The sequence below is a fragment of the Ursus americanus genome, chromosome 1 (assembly GCF_024610735.1).
Source record: "Ursus americanus isolate L20-20 chromosome 1, mUrsAme1.1.p, whole genome shotgun sequence".
NCBI lineage: Eukaryota > Metazoa > Chordata > Mammalia > Carnivora > Ursidae > Ursus > Ursus americanus.
Genome location: NC_142127.1, coordinates 86,635,873 through 86,658,555, shown reverse-complemented (window position 1 = coordinate 86,658,555; position 22,683 = coordinate 86,635,873). Strand labels below are relative to the sequence as shown.

General features: G+C 39.9%; 1 protein-coding gene across 12 annotated transcripts in view; it reads left to right on the top strand.

Annotated features, from left to right (window-relative positions):
- FN1 (fibronectin 1) overlaps positions 1-20,441 on the top strand; it is a 64,347-nt gene extending 43,906 nt beyond the window's left edge. For 2 of the 12 annotated variants that reach the window (XM_045806672.2, XM_045806676.2), the window contains 16 exons: positions 520-675; positions 1,351-1,464; positions 2,276-2,545; positions 3,748-3,935; positions 5,155-5,242; positions 6,105-6,281; positions 7,327-7,416; positions 7,628-7,807; positions 8,972-9,061; positions 10,057-10,448; positions 11,640-11,778; positions 13,934-14,098; positions 15,940-16,065; positions 16,570-16,676; positions 19,223-19,330; positions 19,697-20,441. In XM_045806672.2, coding sequence (XP_045662628.1) covers positions 520-675; positions 1,351-1,464; positions 2,276-2,545; positions 3,748-3,935; positions 5,155-5,242; positions 6,105-6,281; positions 7,327-7,416; positions 7,628-7,807; positions 8,972-9,061; positions 10,057-10,448; positions 11,640-11,778; positions 13,934-14,098; positions 15,940-16,065; positions 16,570-16,676; positions 19,223-19,330; positions 19,697-19,768 — 2,462 coding nt within the window. In that variant the 3' untranslated portion in view covers positions 19,769-20,441. Of the gene's footprint in view, positions 1-519; positions 676-1,350; positions 1,465-2,275; positions 2,546-3,747; positions 3,936-5,154; positions 5,243-6,104; positions 6,282-7,326; positions 7,417-7,627; positions 7,808-8,971; positions 9,062-9,981; positions 10,449-11,639; positions 11,779-13,933; positions 14,099-15,939; positions 16,066-16,569; positions 16,677-19,222; positions 19,331-19,696 lie in introns of all 12 variants that reach the window. The other 10 variants (XM_045806681.2, XM_045806677.2, XM_045806674.2 and 7 more) reach the window with 5 other exon arrangements.
- Positions 20,442-22,683: the final 2,242 nt, after the last annotated feature.

Genomic DNA, 22,683 nt, shown 5'->3' with positions numbered 1-22,683 from the left:
GTACTGACTCCTCCTGTGTGGAGACGGATAGGTTTGCAGTGTGCAACCAAGTGTTTTCCTCACTGGGGGATTGCTCTTCTTTTTTAATAAGATGAGGCAACACAGACAGCTAACAGAGGTTTGAGCCAGATATTCAAGCTGCACCGCAAAGGGCAGAGATTTTGTCTATTTTGTTAATGGAGCTGTTCCATGTGCCTACAACAGAGACAGACATAAGGGCTGTTCAGTAAGTATTTGTTAATGAATGAATGAATGAGCTGATAAGGTAAGAAGACAAACACCTACCTGGAATATAGTTTCTTTGTGAATGAAACAGCCATCTTGAAAATAGGTTATGGTATCTAGACGCCTGCCCCACCTCCCAAAGGCAATCTCAGTGTTTCTGCAAAAGAAACACCAGGGAGTTGTTAATAGTAATAAGAGATCTTTCTGTGCCTACCAGGACTGGAAACAAGCCTTGTCCATTCTTGTCCCCCATGGACTGGAGCGTCACTGGTTTCTCCTTGTTTTTATTTGTAGAAATTGACAAACCATCCCAGATGCAAGTGACTGATGTTCAGGACAACAGCATTAGTGTCAGGTGGCTGCCTTCAAGTTCCCCTGTTACTGGTTACAGAGTGACCACTACTCCCAAAAACGGCCCAGGACCATCAAAAACGAAAACTGCAGGTCCAGGTAAGAATAACCAGCATCTCGCATACATCAGGATAAACAGAAGAGGGCCACACGGTATGCTTTTTAAAATGCACGGCCACCTAGGTCTGAGTACTGTACATTTTCATTTCATATGTCGGAGTTTCCCCGTTTGTGAATTCAGGGCTTGAGATTGTTACAGACTCCCTCCGCAGCAGAATTTTTAGGAGAAGTGCATTTGATTTTCCATGCATGGTTCTGTTTGGTGGTATGGACATCTTGCACTATTAGACCTCTCTTTGTGGTTTTATTTAGTCATGTACACCAAGGAGAGTGATGGCCTAGCTTTTTAAGATCCTTTTAGCTCTTGTTTTTGTTTTGATATCAAATCCTGGTAAAATTAGGATCCTAAGGCAAAATCTTAAAGTCAAACTCGTTTTCATTTTTTCCAAGAGCAGCATCATTCATTGTTGGAGACATCATATTAAATTTTAGAGTGTATCCCTTAGTCTGACTTCTCTCCAGTATGGCAATTTGTATTAGCAATGAACATATCTGTCCAAGAGAAATCATATCTGACTCATCCATGTCTTCATGGTTATTCTACAAATGAAAAATCCAAGCCACCAGGCATTTATTACCAAACTCGGACAGTTACTTAGCTGGCCTTACAGTGGACAGCACAGATGCTGTATTTGCTTTTCACTCTCTTTGCAGATCAAACAGAAATGACCATTGAAGGTTTGCAGCCCACAGTGGAGTATGTGGTTAGTGTCTATGCTCAGAATCGAAATGGAGAGAGTCAGCCTCTGGTTCAAACCGCAGTAACGAGTACGTAAAGAATTCTTCTTTCCCATTTTCAAAGTCAGTTTTGTTCCTAGGCATCTGAATGCCCTCCTCATGTCTTTTGCAATTACACCTAGAGAAAGCCAACTCGGTTAGTTTGTTATCTTGAGCTGAGCCCTTTACAAACATTTTTCCTTCTTGGTGCCAAGCAATGAACATCTAGGGAAAGATCATCGTGGTTGCTGTGCTTTGAATTTCTTTTGCTCAAATGGCCTCAGCAAAACCTTATTTGCCTATAGCAAACCTACAAAATATTTTGCCTGGACCTTCTTTTCTACGACTGGATGGTAAAGTTGATTGCAGCGTGCTTCATGAAGCCATTACGTTTGGAGCATTTGGAAAACTGTCTGGAGCAGCATTTTAATGTAAATGGTAGAGAGGGAAGAGAAGAGTTAAAGAAAGATTATAATAATCTGAATCTGACATTGAAAATCAACCTTACCATTTCCAAGGTATAGAAAATCCAGGTCTATGAGACTAACATCACACTGCAAAAACGAATCTTGGTAGAATATTGTAAAATTAATATAAATAAATCCTCATTGTGGGGACATTTTGCAAGGTGTCTATGTGTCTCACATAGACCTACGTCTTAATAAGTGATGTAACATTAAATCTTTTCTAAACCAAAAAAAAACTTAATCAAGTGTCAAGTAATTTTCCATTTGATAGTGGGTTAATTGGAATTGAATTCATCAGAGAAAATGGTATCTGCAGGACTGCTTTGCACGTTATAAAAATGCTTATTTCACAACTTGCTTTTCACATAACCTCTTACCATTAATTTGCCTAACAGACATTGATCGCCCTAAAGGACTGGCATTCACTGATGTGGATGTCGATTCCATCAAAATTGCTTGGGAAAGCCCACAGGGGCAAGTTTCCAGGTACAGGGTGACCTACTCGAGCCCTGAGGATGGAATCCATGAGCTATTCCCCGCACCTGATGGTGAAGAAGACACCGCAGAGCTGCAAGGCCTCAGGCCGGGTTCTGAGTACACAGTCAGTGTGGTTGCCTTGCACGATGATATGGAGAGCCAGCCCCTGATTGGAACCCAGTCCACAGGTATATCGTTAACTGCACCACAGGGTGCTCACGGGCGCGGCGGCTTTACGCCCTGCTGAATGAGTTACACTTTATCGGGCTATTGAGTCCCTGTAAGGGGGTTAAAAAAAAAAAAAAGCAGCCTCTCTATTAGGAAAGACCCTCTTTAGAAAGGAATCGTCATAAACAATAAAGTTTAGGTGATATTCAGATACAGTCTAATAAAGGGAGGTTTTAGAGTGGCTTGGCTTGTAAATAAGGCCATAAAGTGAGACATTTGAAGATGATACTAAAATTGTGGATTATTCCTGAAACCCTGACTCCCTGTGGTTACACTCACTGTGCATGAAGGAAAGAAGTTTGGCATCCTAGAACTTACTCTAAAAAAGGAATCCAAACTGGGCCATTTCCTGGCAGCGTGATTCTGAGAACGCGTAGGTAAGACCTTCCTTCTCTGGTTAGATATCAGGTGCTGGGTGTGTGATTTGCTTAAAGGATTGAGAATCAGACACATAGGAAACGGTTTAGGGCAAATGCTTTCCACAATACTTTATCCGCCTGCGCTTTGTTTCTGAAGCAGAGTGGAATGCTAAATTTGTGTCCTTGTGACAGCATCAAGCCTGGGGGTGACTATCTGTGTTATTGCTCTTTGCTTCTCTTTTCTGCTTCTGTTGTGAGCCAATTTTCTTCTTATGCTGCACCACAGAGAATACTTCAAATTTAGCAGCACTAGCTGCTGTGGGGTTCAAATAAAGAGGATAAAAACATAATTCTATCTTTTGGGGGATGGACTACTCTGTGAAATGTTTTTCCATACAGAGATCATTTATCTAGGAAAAGGGCTATTGCTCATCTTTCCATACAAATGGAAAATCAATCCTAATGGCCAATAAACCATCCTGATGTTTTGTTTTTGTTTTTATTTTTTAAGGGAAAGCAAAAAAAAAAAAAAGACTTCTAAAACCTCAAGTCTCTTAGACTTCTGGCATTTACCCAAGTGCCTCCAGTGATTCTGAGAATTGGTGGATATAAAACACATTTTTTCAGCAAACATTTTCTTTATTTTGTATCCTTTCTTGTACTTTCTCATACTGAATCTTTGCTTGACCAGGCAACCCACCTAACCCAACAAGCACAATCTATTCTACTTCTTGGAATTCACTTTATTTTCCCTCTTCCCCAGTTCCTATAAGATAACCTCTAACCAATGACCATCCCGACAGCCATTCCTGCACCAGCTGACCTGAAGTTCACTCAGGTTACTCCAACAAGCCTGACCGCCCAGTGGACGGCACCCAATGTTCAGCTCACAGGATATCGAGTGCGGGTGACCCCCAAGGAGAAGACTGGACCAATGAAAGAAATCAACCTTGCTCCTGACAGCTCATCTGTGGTTGTGTCAGGACTCATGGTAAGAAGTGCCCTTTTTCACTGGAACAAAGTACAGTTGGCCTTTGAACAACGTGGTTTTGAACTGTGTGGGTCCACTTCTAGATGCTGATTTTTTTCTATAGTACAGGACTATAAATGCATTTTCTCTTTTTTAGATTTTATCAATAACGTTTTCCTTTCTCTAGCTTACTTTATTGTAAGAATACAGTATACAATACAAATAACATACGAAGTTTGTGGTAATCAACTATTTATCAGCAAGGTTTGTGGTCAACAGTACAACTTTTACTAGCTAAGCTTTTGGGGATTCAAAAGTTATAAGCAGACTTTCAGCTGTGCAGGGGGTTGGCACCCCAACCCCCATTGTTCAAGGATCAACTGTAGTCATCTCTTTCACAGTTTCAGGTTGTGGAAATAAAATATTGTAATAAATCTAATTGTGTTCTTCGCCTCTGCCACCAAATAATTTATTGTTATTTTGTGTCAAATAGAATTCTCTATATTGACTTAAACTCTTCCAGATGACTGTCTGGAATGGACTTTTATAAATAGTGTTGGATTTTGCACAACTCTTTAAATATATATGCATTTTGTTTATTATAAAAAGGTTTTATGTGTGTATGTGTGTGTGGGGGGGCAATTTATATGTCCATAGGCTGAATGTATAAATCCACTTTGGTTATGCATTATCTGAGCTCTGTTACCTTGACAAGGAATATTCTCCAGTTTGTACCAACCTACCTGACCCTCCCTTCACTGAAACATTTTTAATCCTTTAGACACGCATGTGGAAAACTAGCCAGGAATCTAGGAAATTGATGTACTTCTTAACATAAGGCCAATTTCAGGAGAAATGACAGAAGGAGAGTTCAGAGATAGAATAGAGCATTCTCTCTGCCTCTCCATGATCAGACAAATTCATGATTGGCACCTGTCAGATCATAAAGGAGAAAAACAGGCTAATACCCACTTTCCCCATTTTGGATCAGCTCAGCGTAAGTATGTAAGTTATAGCTTCCTTGGTGTTAACCCCTAAGCACATTTTTAAATTCATAAAATGTACATGTGTTTTTGATCATCTGTAGGTAGGAATGAAATTCATCTAGGAATTTATAATGCTGTGGGTTTTGCTACGTTATTTTTTCTTTTATAACCATTGTGTCCTTCTAATGCTGTAGTGAAAACACCTGTGCTTTAGAAGATCACGTTGCTGAAGTCTACTGTGTCTTTCTTTCTAGGTGTCCACCAAATACGAAGTGAGTGTCTATGCCCTTAAGGACACTCTGACAAGCAGACCGGCTCAGGGAGTCGTCACTACTCTGGAGAGTGAGTAATCCAGGTTTTTCGTATAAACCAACATTCTCCATAAATGGTAAATGATCTTCTAGATCACCAAGTTAATAGAAGGATTCCCAGCTTGGAAACTGATTTGCTTGCCCTTCTCTTGTTGACTTACTATTGTCACCTTTTATGCCCCCCAGAAAGCGGTATACAGGCACATCAGTGGAATCACTCCAAAGTGTTACCATGTTAGTGTTATGAACTGGGACTGACACCTAGTTTATGCTCTACTTGTTGGAACTTGTTTTCATCATGTTTGGGGAGGACACCCTGCTTCTACTGTACTTTAACAGTACAGTCAGCACTGGACGAAATTGGGCCCAGATTCTGGTTCTGTGCCACATCAATGATTTATGTATGCTCTTTCAGAAATCACATGGGATATTTAAGTTTCCTCATCTATAAAATAGGGATGCCTTTGATACGTTGAGAGGGGAAAAAATGAAGCCCTATAAAAAAGTTCAAAGTACTAACAATGCATATATATATTATTGGTGGCTGGCCATATCATTGTAACTCCTACTACACTTACTTTATGTTAAAATAAATTAATAATTTTCACACTTATTGGGGTATTTGCAGATACTATAAAGGCAGACTTGGGAACCACTGGTAGTATCTGTAAAGGTTTTTGGTTAAAAAAAAAAAAGGTATGTGAGGTGAGTCTTTTCATATTTTTTAATTACTGTCAACCTTTCTTTCTGGATGCCACAGGAGAAAATCTATACATTATTAGTTATATGTAGAAATGGATATATTTGGTGTCTAATAAAAAAACATTTTAAAATATCAAAACCTTACGGAAATGAGTCAGCCAGGCACTAATCTCTAGTTGTGGTTTGTGTAGATGTCAGCCCTCCAAGAAGGGCCCGTGTGACAGATGCTACCGAGACCACCATCACCATTAGCTGGAGAACCAAGACTGAGACAATCACTGGCTTCCAAGTTGATGCCATCCCAGCAAACGGCCAAACTCCAATTCAGAGAACCATCAAGCCAGATGTCCGAAGCTACACCATCACAGGTCCGGGAACTCACTGTACTGACTGTGATTGTTGGGTGCTATTCACAACATACACTAGCTTATCAGTTACTCTACCAGTTACCACTACCAGTTACTCTACCACTACCAGTTACTCTACCACCGATTAAATTTGTTGTCAATGTTGTACAATAATCCAGCTATAATTTTTAAAAACCTACTTTCATACTATAATTTGAAATAGTTGCATTCTGTGAATGCCTGATTTCGTCTAATGTTTACCAGAGAAATGGCGTAAGTTCCATTTATTAAATTTAATCTTTCATCAATGTACCCTTTCTTACAAAAAAAAATGTAACATAATGCTTAAAACCAAAAGAAACTCAATAGTGGCATATAGTTCTTAACATTAACTTAGATTATAAAACAATTAAATTTTAAAATTAAATAAAGATCCAAGTTGGAGTCAGAGAATGTTTGCTATCTGGATCAATTTAGGTCTTTTGAGATTTAAAATTCTGATTCCAGTTACCAGTGACTGATTACAATAAAGGGGAAACACACTCAGGTGTTTGCCCCTCATTCTCTAAGATGTCTACTTCTTCTTTTTTTTTTTTTTTTAAGATTTATTTATTTATTTTAGAGAGAAAGAGAGAAGGAGAAGGGGGGAGGGGCAGCAGGAGAGAGAGAATCCCAAGCAGACTCCACACTAAGCGTGCAGCCCCACAGTGGGGCTCGATCTCATGACCTGAGATCATGACCCAAGCCAAAACCAAGAGTCGGACGTTCAACTGGCTGCACCACCTGGGCCCCCTCTCCAAGACAGCTACTTTTAACATAGCATTTTTTAATTTTAAAATTTACTTTAGCCAGTATCTTTGTATGCATCAGTGATTTTCTTTTGAGATAATGTTTCTCATTAACAGTTAACACTCATGCCAGGCTCTAATTTATTGCCCAAATGTGGACCACTTCTGTGGTCTGTGTACGTACGGGATGGTAGAGGAACCATGAAAATTACAGATGAGTTTGAAAATGTTCCTAATAAATTAAAATCAGATAAAAAGCATCTCTTCACAAATCGCAGGTTTACAGCCCGGCACGGACTACAAGATCTACTTGTACACCCTGAATGACAATGCCCGGAGCTCCCCCGTGGTCATTGATGCCTCCACTGGTAACTACTTTTTTACAGAAGAAATGCCACCGACTTATATGTGATTGGTCATGTGAACGTAAGAAACAAAAATGAGGCTGACAGAGAATCATTTTTATAGTCATCAGAGCTCTCAGATTCTCTTGAGTCTGTTTCTAAGGGTGGGAAAAAAGTTTGGGAGTAATTTCCCTGGTTATTCACTTTTTAGAGACTTAATCTTGTTTTCTTTTAGCCATTGATGCACCATCGAACCTGCGTTTCCTGGCCACCACACCCAACTCCTTGCTGGTATCATGGCAGCCGCCCCGTGCCAAGATTACTGGTTACATCATCAAGTATGAGAAGCCTGGGTCCCCTCCCAGAGAAGTGGTCCCTCGTCCCCGCCCTGGTGTCACAGAGGCTACTATCACCGGTATGGCTGCCTCCCCGTTGTCATCTTCCTCCAGACTCCCTAGGACACACAAAGTGCCTAGCAGATTCCAACTGTGTCTTTGATGCTGTATCATGAGAACAAGAAGCCCCATTTCTGACAACTTCAAAAAGCATCTTCTATTGAGGAGCTGTAGAGCTCAGTACATCTCCAAAGACATGAATTCATGAAAATACAGTAATTCTAATACTGTCATGATGGCATAAATAGAATCTTTTCATTGGCTGTATGTTTGCCAGATACTTATAAGTCCTGTCCTAGAAAAAGCCATTCTTCAAAACTAACTAGCTAATTGTGATCCTGTCCTTCCACTAGCTCTCTAACGATTTAATGATCTTACAGGCCTTGCCAGAGTGCCACATGCCACCGCCGTCATTACCCAGGTTCACAGAGTGGGTCTTGAGGCAAAGTGATTCCCCACCACCCATGCTGGAGAGCATGCGTGGAATGGGGAATAAGCGTTGTCCATTTCAGTGGGAAAGATCATAAGCCTCTGGTATTATTTTTGTCCAGGAGATTAAATTTTTCAACTCTGTACAGTATATCATCTGGACTTGAAAATCCTATGGAACACAGAGACACCAGAAAGAGACAGTGCTTTTTTAGAAATTTCGGGGGCAGGAAAATAGAATCACTTATGGAAGGAGTTGAATTGGATACTTCCTACAGGAACCACACGAAGATTGGCCACTCTCTCCTATAGAGTACTTAGCTATAGTCTAACTTTTCATTGATCCTGCCGCTGAGGACCATCTGGTTATTAGGCCCTAAGTAGATTCCTGTATACAATCTGCAGTGATCTCTCCCAAATGTATATCCCACTGGCGGTGTACGATGCTGATGGATTTTCTTGAATTCAAAGTGCAAATAAGACCACACGTTAAAAGAATACCCACAAAATGTTAGCATAAAAGTGCTTTCTCAGGTGTCAGATTTGGTAGGAAAGTTATTAATTTACCAAGTGGCCATCATATGTGGAGTATTTGGGTTTTGTGGGAAAAAAGTAAAGCCGATTTTGACTTTCAGGAGGCCACAGGCCAGCTAGAGAGAGGACGCTTGCTTCCCAATAGCATCTCCTGGTAAGATCAACTCCCATTCGACTAGCTGAGCCCACAGACATAACGTGATGATCTGTCCTTCCATCAGGTCTGGAACCAGGCACCGAGTACACCATCCAGGTCATTGCCCTCAAGAACAACCAGAAGAGTGAGCCTCTGATTGGAAGGAAAAAGACAGGTAAAGGGCGCCTTCTGGGTAATAGGAAGATAATCAAGACAAAACTAATCAGAAGTGATCAGTTTTGCAGTGAAAAGGTTCTCCAGGTTTTGATACCTTTCTCATGGAAATTTTTTCTTAAACAGCTTAGCATATATATGTTGTGCTCTTTGATAACACAAATAACCTAATGTAATCTGTAGCCTTCCGTTTTATTTATTTTTTTTAGCCAATCAATATAAAGCCTTTTATTCACCTTTAAAAAATCTAAGCCAGATATTAAAATGTAGAAACCAGGTTGCTATGATGCTATTCTTCTATACCTTCCATTAATGTTAAAAAAAAAAAAAAAAGTAAGGAAAGTAATCCCATTATCTTTATTTATTATTTGGTTTCTGAAACTTGAACTAAATAATCTTACTTTTTCATTTAATTTCAGTTTAATTTGAAGAAAATTCTATATTTACACTAATAGAATTTTATAAATAAACATGTATGTATTTTTATCTATCTTTACCATTTCAATTCATGAAAAACTGGAATTCTCCTACTTCAGATGCTGAAGCAATTAGTCTGGATGCTAGTCCTTATAACATGATTCTCAAATGAAGAAAAGAAGAAAAAAGCCTACACATTTCAGTTCCATTAGGCTTAATTTGAGCAGAAATAGCTTCTATGGGGCTTAGCGGTTCAAAGCTTTGTGTGTATGATAAATTCATACTAATGCTTTTTTCATTCTAAACTATAAAGAAACCTTTGAGAAAAATCTTAAAGATTTCTTTTTTGGAAAAAGTGTCTTGTGATCTAAGAACTGCTAATGTTCTAGGGGCTTTGATCAGATTGATAAACAGTCATTGTTGCCTGGATTGGTAATGACTACTGCTGCTACTTTTGGGAGCTTAACACGCTTTGCTTTTTTGGCTCTAACCTCTCTTGGCTAGATGAGCTTCCCCAACTGGTAACCCTTCCACACCCAAATCTTCACGGACCAGAGATCTTGGATGTTCCCTCCACAGTTCAAAAGACCCCTTTCATCACCAACCCTGGGTATGACACTGGAAACGGTATTCAGCTTCCTGGCACTTCTGGTCAGCAGCCCAGTGTTGGGCAACAAATGATCTTTGAGGAGCATGGTTTTAGGCGCACCACACCGCCCACAACGGCTACCCCTGTAAGGCATAGGCCAAGACCATATCCGCCGAATGTAAATGAGGAGATCCAAGTTGGTCACGTCCCCAGGGGAGACGTTGACCATCACCTCTACCCTCACGTCATGGGACTCAATCCAAATGCCTCTACAGGACAAGAAGCTCTCTCTCAGACAACCATCTCTTGGACCCCATTCCAAGAAAGCTCTGAGTATATCATTTCATGTCATCCAGTTGGCATTGATGAAGAACCTTTACAGGTAATTGATTTTCCCCTTACTTCTGGGCAGCCTAGAAATAAGTGAGCTAGGTAACTGAAGTGACCAGAGCTCTCACATAAAGATTCTAGGGCCTCTTAGAAAGGTAGCACGCTTAAGCCCTGGTTTTTCTTTTTTAAATCTCAATATGGCGGTACTTTGGGGGTTGTTACCAGAGAGTAGCATCAGCTTTTCTTTAGTAGAGAGAATAAAATCATTTGTATTATTCTCACGCATTTGAGGCTCCTTAGTAATATAGACAAAGAAATGATCTGAGAAAAGAGAGATAAATATTCTGCTTGAACTTAACATTTGTGCAGGAAGGGCTAAAATGCCATCCTTGGGATGCCTGGCTGGCTCAGTTGGAAGGGCATGTGGCTCTTGATCTCAGGGTTGTGAGTTTGAGCTTCACGTTGGGTATAGAGATGGCTTAAAAATAAAATCTTTAAAAATAAATAAATAAAAAATAAATAAGAATGAAATGCCATCGTTATAGTCTGCCCTTGAAGAATCCCATTGTCTACAGTACGTCCAAGGAAAAAGAACTTACGTGAAGTTGTGCACATCGGCTCTTATAAGTGACTGAGTCTCTAAAACTTTTATTCTTTAATTCGTCTTGCTGGTACCAGTTTTTAGTGGGTTCTTATTTTTAGAAAGTGGCAGAATTTAACCAAAAAAAGAAAAAAAAAAACAAAACCTGACTACACTGTGAAAGATTTATGAGCTTAGAAACGTGAGTTTGAGGATTTCCCCAGATGCGTTAGGGACCCCATGTCAGGGTCACATGCCACCTTGCAGAGGATAAGTCTATCTCCCACACAGCGCAGTGTCCATTCCAGGGCAATGCCTTTTAAACCATGTGAGAAGGACATGGCCGGGGGATTCTGGGGGGGCTTGCACAGACCTGCAATCCCAGCAGGTTGAACAGGAGGCTGTTGAATTACTGAGGGCTCCTGGTAACTGTGGAGCACATAGGGTAGATTCTTGGCAAGAAAATTTGGAAGATTGAAAAGATGGCCCCTCACCCAAGTTCCGTTTCTCTCCACGGCTGGTTTGGGACTTTTACACCCTCCTTCTTTGTCTCCCTTTGCTTTATTTACATAGTGCAGGTTACTGATAAGAGAATAGGGGAAGTCAGGTCAATTCCTCACCATAATGCTTTCTCCCTCACTTTGGATGTGCTGATGATTGCAGTTCCGAGTTCCTGGAACTTCTGCTAGTGCCACGCTGACAGGCCTCACCAGAGGGGCCACCTACAACATCATAGTGGAGGCCCTGAAAGACCAGAAGAGGCACAAGGTTCGGGAGGAGGTTGTTACCGTGGGCAACTCTGGTATGTGAATGTCTGGTTACTCAGGTGCAGCTTCCCCTCTGGACCACTCCAAAGACACTTTTTGTCTCGACAGTTCCTTTGCTGCTCTTGTCTTTTAACTTCAGGAAGTGATGCCATGAAGTAAATGAGCACCTTTAAATTTAGTTATTCTTCCCTCATAGTATTTACTTTCTCTGTAAAATAGTCTCAGGCACTGATATGATAATAGACCTGGAAGGGACCTCAAGCATGATTTAGTCCAACATTCTGACTCCCTGCTAGCGAGCGTCTGAGTTGATACAGGGCACAGGTCTCCCGATCTCTTTTCCTGGACCCTCTGCTCCTCACCACGTTGCTGTCCTCTTGCGTGATTTTTAAGTACCGAAACGGACTACCTATAAAGCAAATTCCCTATCTGCAAACATTCGTGACTGCTGGGTTTTGTTCCTGATGTAAAATGCTACCAACATAGCCCATTTCTGTTCAAAGAGCTATTTTATTCCAATGTTATTTCAATTTCTTTCTCTAATTATATAACCCCAAAGCCAGACTAGAAGTGAAATGATCACTGACTCCTCTTTGTAGCACCTGCAAAGTCCTTTTAAACTTGTAGTGAATCACCTGGCTTTTCAACCTGCATCAGCTGAAGGTTCACCAAGGAACACAGGATAGGGAATCATCAACACCATGAAGCTTCAATCTTCCCACCGAGGGGTCTCCATCCCCCAGCAGTAGGGAGTGCTAAATTCTGTCTCTGTCAAGTGACAGGCTTTATTCCTAGGGTCGGTCACTGAATGCAGGGTTGCAGATGACTGTGCTATTTTACATGAATAAATACCGGTGAATTTGAGCGGTTGGCTATTTGGTGGGGGGATCCTACTGTGCTTGTTGTGGTATGTAGCCATGGTAATGCATGCCTTCTGTCTTTTGTGGTATTACTAGTAGAACGCCATATGAAAGGAATTTTCAAAAGCACAAAGACTTTTCCACATCATTTTTTTTTTCAAGATTCCATCTCTATAACTTAAGTCAGGTGGAATTTTAACTGGTGGCTGTTTTTAGGAGGGTTCCTGTAAGCCCTAGTAACCCTTTAGGTTCCTTTCATTTTCCTTTCCGACCCCGTATCTCCAGCAGCAATATTCTGCATTCTAGCCAGGTTCTCTGGGCTTTCAGACATGTCAGACTTCTTAGTTTCTCCCAAACTCTATTTTCTTCCAGGGCAATGCTTTTCAAACTATTACACACTTCAAATATCTATTGCTTTTGAGCTTTTGATTTTTTGTACTGTAAAAAAGAAATATACACAGTGGGATTCAAAGTCACAGAAATTAGTTTATGTCATTTTTAGAGAACATTGGAAGCATACTTTGGTTGCATAGATTACTTTAAGCTTTCTCAAAACATAAAGACCGATATATTAAGCAACATGAAGAGACTCCATTACTTGGTTTCTCTTATTTGGAACACTTGATTTTAATGATAAAGTGAAACTGTCCTACTACTGTCATACTAATGTACAAAATCTAGCTATGATGCAAAAAATGCAATAATAAAAGTGAATATTGCATTATAATGGTATATAAAAATGGCTAAGACTTTTGCATTAAAACCAAAGGATGCTAATAATTATTCTTTACTTGGTGAGCACTTTCTAAGTGCTGGCAATGGACCAATGCTTTGAATTCATGATATCCGCGTGATCTTTACAAGATCCTGAGCAGGTAGGTATATTATTATGATTTACCCCATATTATAGAGGACGGAAGTAAGGCAGAGAAATGCAGAATAACTAGGTTAAGGTCACTCAGGTTCTGATGGAGAGACATTCCAGCCTTTGCATCCCATTCGAGTTCTTAACTAGCTTAAAAATGCCTCAAGATATGTTCCATGTGCTATAGACTAGTTTCACCAGAAATGATGATTTTTTTTTTTTTAGTAATGATGGCAAAATGAAAGACGGGCTCCTTTTACGGTGCTTGTGGCAAGGGTCCCCTGGCAACAGCTAAGCATTGTTTGTTAGAGCAACTGATGAATTGGTAAAACAGATGAATGTTTCTTAATGCTGCTGGGATTTCTGTTTTAGATTAACTCATCATAACAATAATTCAGTTTTCTTCTTATGGTTCAAATCACCATTAAGATTTTTTTTTTCTTTTTCCTCCTTTTCTTCATGTAGTCGACCAAGGCCTAAACCAACCTACAGATGACTCATGCTTCGACCCCTACACGGTTTCCCATTATGCCATTGGAGAGGAGTGGGAGCGGTTGTCTGAATCTGGCTTTAAGCTCTCGTGCCAGTGCTTAGGCTTTGGCAGTGGTCATTTCAGATGTGACTCATCTAGTGAGTAGCTTGCTTTGTCCATCTCCTCTAGTTCCATGCATTCGCACAAGGTGCCAGGGAAGCATGTTTGGCAGACACAGGCTCTTCCAAACATGAAGCAAATGAGGGGAGACTGCTTGACTCAAAGTAACATTTTGCATCATAAAGAATGATGGGAAATTTTACTTGTTGAATATTGCTTCATTTCAAGGGTTCTGTGTCAATCCGACTATTAATTAAAAATGCATTTGTGACGGTAATGATTTTTTAAAATTTTCTGTTAAGATAATAAAGTCAAACTCTCTGGAGCCAAGTCTAATGAAACGTAAGTATCAGAGACACAAAGGAATCCCAAATCTCTTTTAGTCTTTAATGTTGAATGAGTTCAGAGGTGAACATTTATACGCACACTCTCTTTCAACACAAACCAAACATACACATATCATAATATATACGCACTCTCATATCACACGTATGCATACACACGTCAGGTAGCTTGAATCTTGCCAAGTAATGTAGAGAGTAGCGATAATCATCTATAGATAATTAAGAATCAACTTCAATGGAAAAATATTTGATTTTCAAACTGTAAAAAGATCTTAACATTTTTAATGATATTTTCAGTTAATTTGATCCTAGGGATAACTTATGCTTTGAGATTTAACATTAGAATTTATAAAACTTTCATTTATGCTTTGTTTTTAGGGGATGTGATTATTATTGACAATTGGTTTATTTTTATAGGTGTTACCCATTATGGGTTATAAACAAGCCTTCTACAGACATATCCCAAAATTATAATTGGGGAAATACAACATACAGATTTTTAAAAGATTTTCACACTAAAATGTAAAATGGTTTAATTCAGACTAAAATATGGAGACAACTAATTTTTTCAAACGCAGACTACTGTGTTTGACCATCTGAAAATGGAAAGATGGAACAGATGTGTCCTATGTCATTTAGGAGTTGGAAGTTTTAACATTTGGCATCAGTTAGGTGCTTTTTCATTTCTGAAACTGAATTATGTTAAGTTTGTATATTTATCACCTAGGTAAGTACTTAGGCACAATGGCGGGAACAGAGCTATAAAGTGATTTATGTGATTCTCTGGCTCAACTGAAATATTCTTTGCTTAGATGTCATAATTGTCAAATAACTTTTAAAGTTTAGAATGAAAAAAAAAGTTTAAGGAATGGCTGACTTGTTATACAAACTTCTGAAGTGTGTTTTATTTTAGTAAAAACCTTGGAGATTAAAAAGTCCTCTTTTATGGATAGCAGTTAAAGACATATAACTGCGACTTTAAGATATTCCTCAGAACCAGTTTTATCTGTTGGGATAATAACCAGTGACTTATCATTTTGTTGGTTTTTACTTTGTTTTAATACACAGGTTTATTCCTTTATTCTTTCCATTTACAAGAAACAGGTTAGGGCATGTAGAAGCCAGCTGAGCTCTGTTGGTTAATAGAACTACTTTGTATCCAGGTTCTCTGCAAATCCAAAAAGTGACTTGTCCTCTATGATCCATTCCCAAAAGACTGTGTAAATCCCACTTTGGTTTCCATAATGTTAAACTTTAATAGTGAGAATGCAAATGAAGGTCCCCGACTATTCTTGTGACATGATTATGGTAGAATGAATTGCATCTTAAAATACCCTAGAAAATGTTAAATGATAAAGATAATATTTTTAAATCCAACCAAAAAGTGGTCTGTCATGGAGATCATGACCCTCAACTTTTCTTGCCACTCCTTCCAGGTACCTGGCTTTTAAAATCCCATGACATGTCCCAGAGCACTGTCTTGAGAGTCAGAACACATTGATAACTCTTTGCCTCTGATTTTCCCCACCCCACAGAATGGTGCCATGATAACGGTGTGAACTACAAGATTGGAGAGAAGTGGGATCGTCAGGGGGAAAATGGCCAGATGATGAGCTGCACATGTCTTGGAAATGGAAAAGGAGAATTCAAGTGTGATCCTCGTACGTTTGTTGCCACAGATCATTTTTAGTGTCTTATTAAGCACTCCCACTTTTATTACTGAGTTGTAACTCTCATTCACAGAAATGATTGGAGACTTTAGGTCTCCTTGAGGAGTGAACTGTGGGTTAGTTAATCTTTTGATTTGGGAAAGTGGAGACAAGCTTCAAAAATGAGCCATGATTTAACATTATTACAGGACACGTTAGCATTTTTCCGACCTGAGTATTTTGACCATAATCTGCAGTGAAATATTACAAGAAAGCTTTATGGGTCTCAACTTTTAAAATATGAACCTTTTCCAGTGTATCAGATTTAGTTTTTGGAAGTGCTTCCCTAAGATCTATACAGCAGTACCTCTGTTACCAAGGGGTCCCATAAATGTGTGGGATTTTGGCTGTGAGGATGCACAGTTTGGAGAGAACCAGAACTCACCCCTATATATAAAAGTGAAGTCGGTATTTTTCTCAGTCTTACATGAGCTTCTGACTTGTGTCTCCACGTAGATGAGGCCACGTGTTATGATGATGGGAAGACATACCACGTGGGAGAACAGTGGCAGAAGGAATATCTTGGTGCCATTTGCTCCTGCACATGCTTTGGAGGCCAGCGGGTAAGGCCAGCCTCCCTGTAATTGTGATAAGAGAAAGGGGAGACTCCTGCACCGGTGGTTGAGAGGTCAGCTTCCTGTGTGTGTGCTGTACACCGAGGTGTGGTAATGCCCCTTATGAAAGTTGAAATACCTCATTTCCTGTTGGCGGCTCTGTGCCAGCTTTGCTCTACACCCCTTCCCAGCTCTCCCCTTCCATGGCAGCTGCAGCCCCTCTCACACCTACTCTTCTCAGGCTGTCTCTGTTCTTCAGCAGCTTAAGTGTTAAATGCTGGGTAGCATTGGGCCTCTAGACCCGTGCTGATGGATGGGTGTCCCCATGGCATTGTTGTTAAGATCTGAGAAAGGATCCTAGAAAATACCCTTTCTCAGTCCAGTAATAGATTCCTGCTACAGATCTAGCACTGTGTTTAAGGAATATGGGACAGAGGGAATGAGGAACGGTCCTGGCTCTTAAGGATAGAATTGGAGACATTAAGTTAGCATACATTGGAAGTCAAGGTAATTTAGTGAGTTTCTTAGTGGGTCTGACAGATAGTTTCAAGGTAGGCTGGAATCAGCAAGAGAGGTTCCATGGAAAAGCGAAACATACACTGGCTGGAGTTTGGGATGTTTAAAATAGGTTGAGGGAAGAGGAGGAAGCAGAGAGACCAGAGTAAGCATACCAGCTGGGTTGGGAAGGAGCTGGAATATGTGGGTTCCAGTGAGCCAGCCCTCTGCCTGGTGTCTTGTGGTAACAGATCAGATGAGAAGAAGTAGGGAGCCACTTATGGAAGGGCCTGGAAGTCCATTATTTAAGCCAGAAGTTCTCAATGATTTCTGATCTGTGCTCTACTTCACGATCATAAAAAAAAAAAATGCTTCTAATATTGTTTGAAATTTCAGAATAAATGACTCATGTAACTCAAAAACAAGAGAACATAACATTCCTTTGTTTTCAATGAAAACATACCCTCTCCAACAGCTCCTCACATTCTGATACATGGAGACCATGCTCCCCACCCCAGGGTAAGATTCACTGGCTGATGCCTTTTGCATTAGCCAATTATAGATACCCACGAAGAAAGGGAGCATGATGGAAAGTAGTTTTTAGGAAGGTTAGTCCTGCAGCAGGGAAGGGTCTTCAGGGCTCTGGCTCTGCCCCCACCTGAGGACATGGGGCGGCCCATGGAAACTACTCTGATCTCCTTGCATCCCTAGTGGTTAGGTGGGGAGAGAGAGGCTTCCCATTCTGATAGAAGCTATGGAGGTGCTCTTTCTGTCTCTCATTAACACTTATAAAGACCGCGATGGTAGAACATTTCTGGTAAGTGACTGGTGTAGAAATGTGTGCTGGAAAGTGAATTTGTAGAATGTGGTCTCACTTCAGCATCTCCTCCGTATTTATGCACACGAGACCTCTCATTTGTGACACCTGTTCTGTTCTAAAGAAGGTGCTAAATGAAACACTTAGGACAGCAGCGGAAACTGTTACACTGTTCTGTGAAAGCAAGATTCAGTGACTCTGTAAGTAGGTATTTACCTGTGTTGTATTAGGTGTGATGGAGAATATGCTTTTAAATGGAGAAATATGTCTGGAATATTTAAGTGACAGTATAAGAAAGAAAGTGGCTATATTTTTTAAGGTTCTTTTGGTTGTAAGAGGAAAGCTCCACTCAGGTTGATTAAGGCAAAAAAAAAAAAAAAGAGACTCACATAACTGAAGAGTCCAGGATCTCCCAGCTTCAGGACCGCTCCAACAGTGGCATTCAGAGTCTCTCACTCTCTCATATGCTTTGTTCCTTTGTATTGGCTTTGTTTTCCAGAAGCTCCTGCTGATAGTGAGAACGATGACCTCTGTCAGCTCCGTGTTTATTCCCTATAGGCTTAGGAGCAACAGTGAAAGAGAACACATTTCCTCACATTTCTAGCAAAAATCTCAGGGAGAAGTCTTGGTGGTCCCGCTCAGTCCCGCTCCCATCTCTTCTCCCAAGTCTGGCCAGATGAAAGTCTACAAGGTACACTGGCCGTGGCAATGTAAGAAGGAAGGGACAGCAGAAGGAGCATGGCCAGGCGTCACTCAGCTCAGTGGCAGTTCCAGATCCACCAGCACTTCACTGTGTGGCTCTCCCACTCGCTCCAAGCAAGATTGTCTTTGGGGCTGAGTTTCCTGTAAAATGAAGGTGTTTGTCCCTGTGATCTCAACTCCCTTGTAAAAAGCTCTAGGATTCTGGGGAAACTTCTTTGTGTCTTTGAGTACAGAAAGCGTACTTGCGAAGTTGGGACTGGAACAAGCCTTAGCAGATGGGTGGGGTTTGAATGGGAAGAGAAGGGAGGACATTTCAGGAAAAGCATAAATAGACAGGGGTGATCAGAAGATATGAGTAATAAGCCAAAATGTATTCTGCAAGTTATAAATGCATAAAATCAGCATCAGGGCTTCCTTTGTGGTTAACTACTCATACATTGCCAACGGGTAAGACTTGAAATTCTTCTTTAACGCAAGCACTAATGGTGATGCTCTCAGGTGATTGTAAACCCTGTTTGACTTCATGCCTGTGTTTTCTCAGGGCTGGCGCTGTGACAACTGCCGCAGACCAGGGGCTGAACCCGGTCACGAAGGCTCCACTGGCCACTACAACCAGTACTCGCAAAGATACCATCAGAGAACTAACACTGTACGTGCACCCACACCTTGAGTGTTTCTCCCCTAAACCCGGTTAGGTACCTAGGTACCTTTCTGTAGGTACCTTTCTTGTGAATGAACCAAGTGTTCTTTATTGTTAAAAACATCGTTTAAATGCCTTGAGTAGAAGACTATACCCTGTAACATAATTCAGGTTCAAATTTATCAAGACTCTTGAATATCTATGTCCTATTACCCAGTATACTGCTAAGTTCTTGAAGCTAGAAATAGTCTCCTATCTGTAAGTAGGTGTCATAAAAACCTCCCCACTTTTTTTCGATATACTTTATAGGATATTTTTGTAAATTTTTCTTCTATTTTAACAATGCTTTTTTTTTTTCTTTTTCTATTTTAACAGAATGTCAACTGCCCAATTGAGTGCTTCATGCCTTTAGATGTACAGGCTGACAGAGAAGATTCCCGAGAGTAAACTTTTCAACCCAGAGGAACAAGCATGGATCTCTGTCAAGGTCCACCCAAACTGGAGTGATGTTAGCAGAACCCATCTTAGAGTGTTTCTTTCTTAAGCCCTTTGCTCTGGAGTAACTTCTCCAGCTTCAGCTCAACTCACAGCTTCTCCAAGCATCACCCTGGGAGTGTTTTGAGACTTTTCTCATAAATGGAGGCAGTACATTGCCTGTTCTGCTCCGAAGTATTCAATACTGCTCAGTATTTTAAATGAAATGATTCTTACTTGTGATTTGGTTTGGGATCGATAGGGAAGCACAGGCACCAACCAACATAAAAATGCGTTGAAATGATATCCTCAAAATTTTGAGTAGGAAAGTTACCCAAACACTTCTGCTTCCACTTAACTGGCCTGCAATGTTGTAAGAACGGCATGTCCTTGTTACTGTGATATTTAAAATATCCACAGTATTCACCTTTTCCAAATGATTCTAGTAATATCTTTCTCTTATCTGTTATTTATCAATTTTTCCCAGTATTTTTATATGGAAAAAATTGTACTGAAGACATTTAGTATGCAGTTGATAAGAGGAATTTGGTATAATTATGGTTGGTGATTATTTTTTATACTGTATGTGCCAAAGCTTTACTACTGTGGAAAGACAACCGTTTAATAAAAGATTTACATTCCACAACTTGAATGTCGTGGCTTCTTTTTTGCATAAAGAAATTTGGGGCAAAAGAAGAATCCCCATGAATGTTCCTTTTCAATTCAGCAAACATTTGAAAACCTATGTATGATGTGTATAGCTCTCTCCTTCTTGGAGACTTAAGTACAAAACTTTCCAAGTCTGTCACTACAAAAACAGATTCATTCTCGTCATTTCATCTCTTCGGTAATGGAGCTAGGTTCATATTTCTGCTTTCCCAGATTTTGGTGGACTCAAATATTTGTTGAACTTGCTAGCCAGCTCTTCAGACGTGGGACTGAAAGCAAACCTTTTGTTGTTCTTTTCCAAACATCATTCCTCCTCCCTTCCTTCTTCCCTTCACTGAATAGACACCTATTCAAAGAGGTTACATTCAAGGAAGAAAAAAAGATGACAGAGATGTTAAAAGTACTTGTATAGCACATCTTAGCAGAGCTTTGTCTTAGGGGAAGGGTGCGATACAAGGACCTCAACCCCACCCCTCTTGATTCCTGCCAGCTGACACTTTCAGGGCACTCAGCAGAACAGAGTTTGCAAAACTCCTGATCTACAAAGGACATCTCCTTTTTTTTTTTTTTTTTTGAAGATTTTATTTATTTATTTGACAGAGAGAGAGACAGCCAGCGAGAGAGGGAACACAAGCAGGGGGAGTGGGAGAGAAAGAAGCAGGCTCATAGCGGAGGAGCCCGATGTGGGGCCCGACCCCATAATGCCAGGATCACGCCCTGAGCCGAAGGCAGACGCCCAACCGCTGTGCCACCCAGGCGCCCCAGGACATCTCCTTTTCAATTTAACTTTGGGGAAACAACAAAACTTTGAGATTAAATCTGGCATCTAGAATAGTAAATAATGGCACTGGAAATAGTTGGTTTTTAATTAGTAAAAAATTAGCAATTCATAATATACAATATTTTTATACATTATTGTGTAATGGAAGAAAATATTTCAATAAATACCTGTCAATGAATATTAAGACTAACTATAGAAAGAGATTTCCTCAGGATTCATTTGTTTAAAAAAAAGAAATCTCGTATTTGAATGGATTTACAGTTTACAAAATGCCCTGACATTTAGTGTCTCATTGGGAGGAGCTTTTGCAGCCTAATTTTATAAAGAATGCAGCTCAGATTAGTTTTCCTTAGCAAGACAAAAATCCAAACTTCAGATTTCTGCTTAACATTCCTAATCATTCAGCTTTAATTAGACCAGTAATGACCAAAACAGCAGCAGCTTGTATATGTTTAAAAAAAAAAAAGGAAAGATAAATCGCAGAAGAAACAGATCGTGGTGATATTATATGACCGTCTCACATATGTGTCAGCACTGATCGCCGAAGAGAAAATGTGATTCAATATAAATCTACACAGCGTGCAGTGGGAAGTCCCACCGAAGACGCAGGCCTGAGAGCAAGCAGGCTGGTCTTCATAGGTGAAGGGGAGGCCCAGGTAACATGCGGGTGAAGGTCTACACCTCAACTCCATCTTGCTTTAAAAGTCTTCATATTTTAAAACATAAGGAAAGAACAGCTATCAGTTGGGAATGTGCTTCAAACCACTTGCCTATCTGCAAGCCTGAAACTCTTCCTAAATGTCAGTTTAAGTAAATCCACTTGGACTGTATTAATTAAATGAATAGCAGGCCCTTCTGACAATTTATAAACGAAATGTAAAAGACACAAGCTCCACATTTAAGACTTAAAAATACCACTTTTTGCAGAATGTCTGCTACATTCTCAAAAGCAGTATATTAATCTTACAAATTAAACTTTCAATAGTGAATCAGTAACTACATTTAAATAATAAGAACAAATTAAACAAGTTTAAATGGACTTTTATGTTTCAGCATCAAAATGCAAGAATGGTAAAACTTTCTTTTTTACTATTTCTCAGTAAAATCATTCAAACATGAGAACCAAGATGATTTCCAAAGTTCTTTTACAGTTCTTACGGACTCATGATACTTCTCCTGAGAATTCTTAAACAGGCCAGATTGAAAAGACATAATTGAAAGACCAATCTCGATTCAGGCAAGAAATTGCCAATTCAAGAAAAAATCAGGCAAAACTAGTAAATATATCAGATTTTAAAAAGACAAATTGTAGATTTGAAGCTTTACTTTGCCTTGCTGCATTTGATTTGAAACAAAACTTATTGTGTATTTATATTGTTTTCAGCTCTAATGGCCTAAGTGAATGACGCAAATTGGCGTGCATAATAATATCACTGTA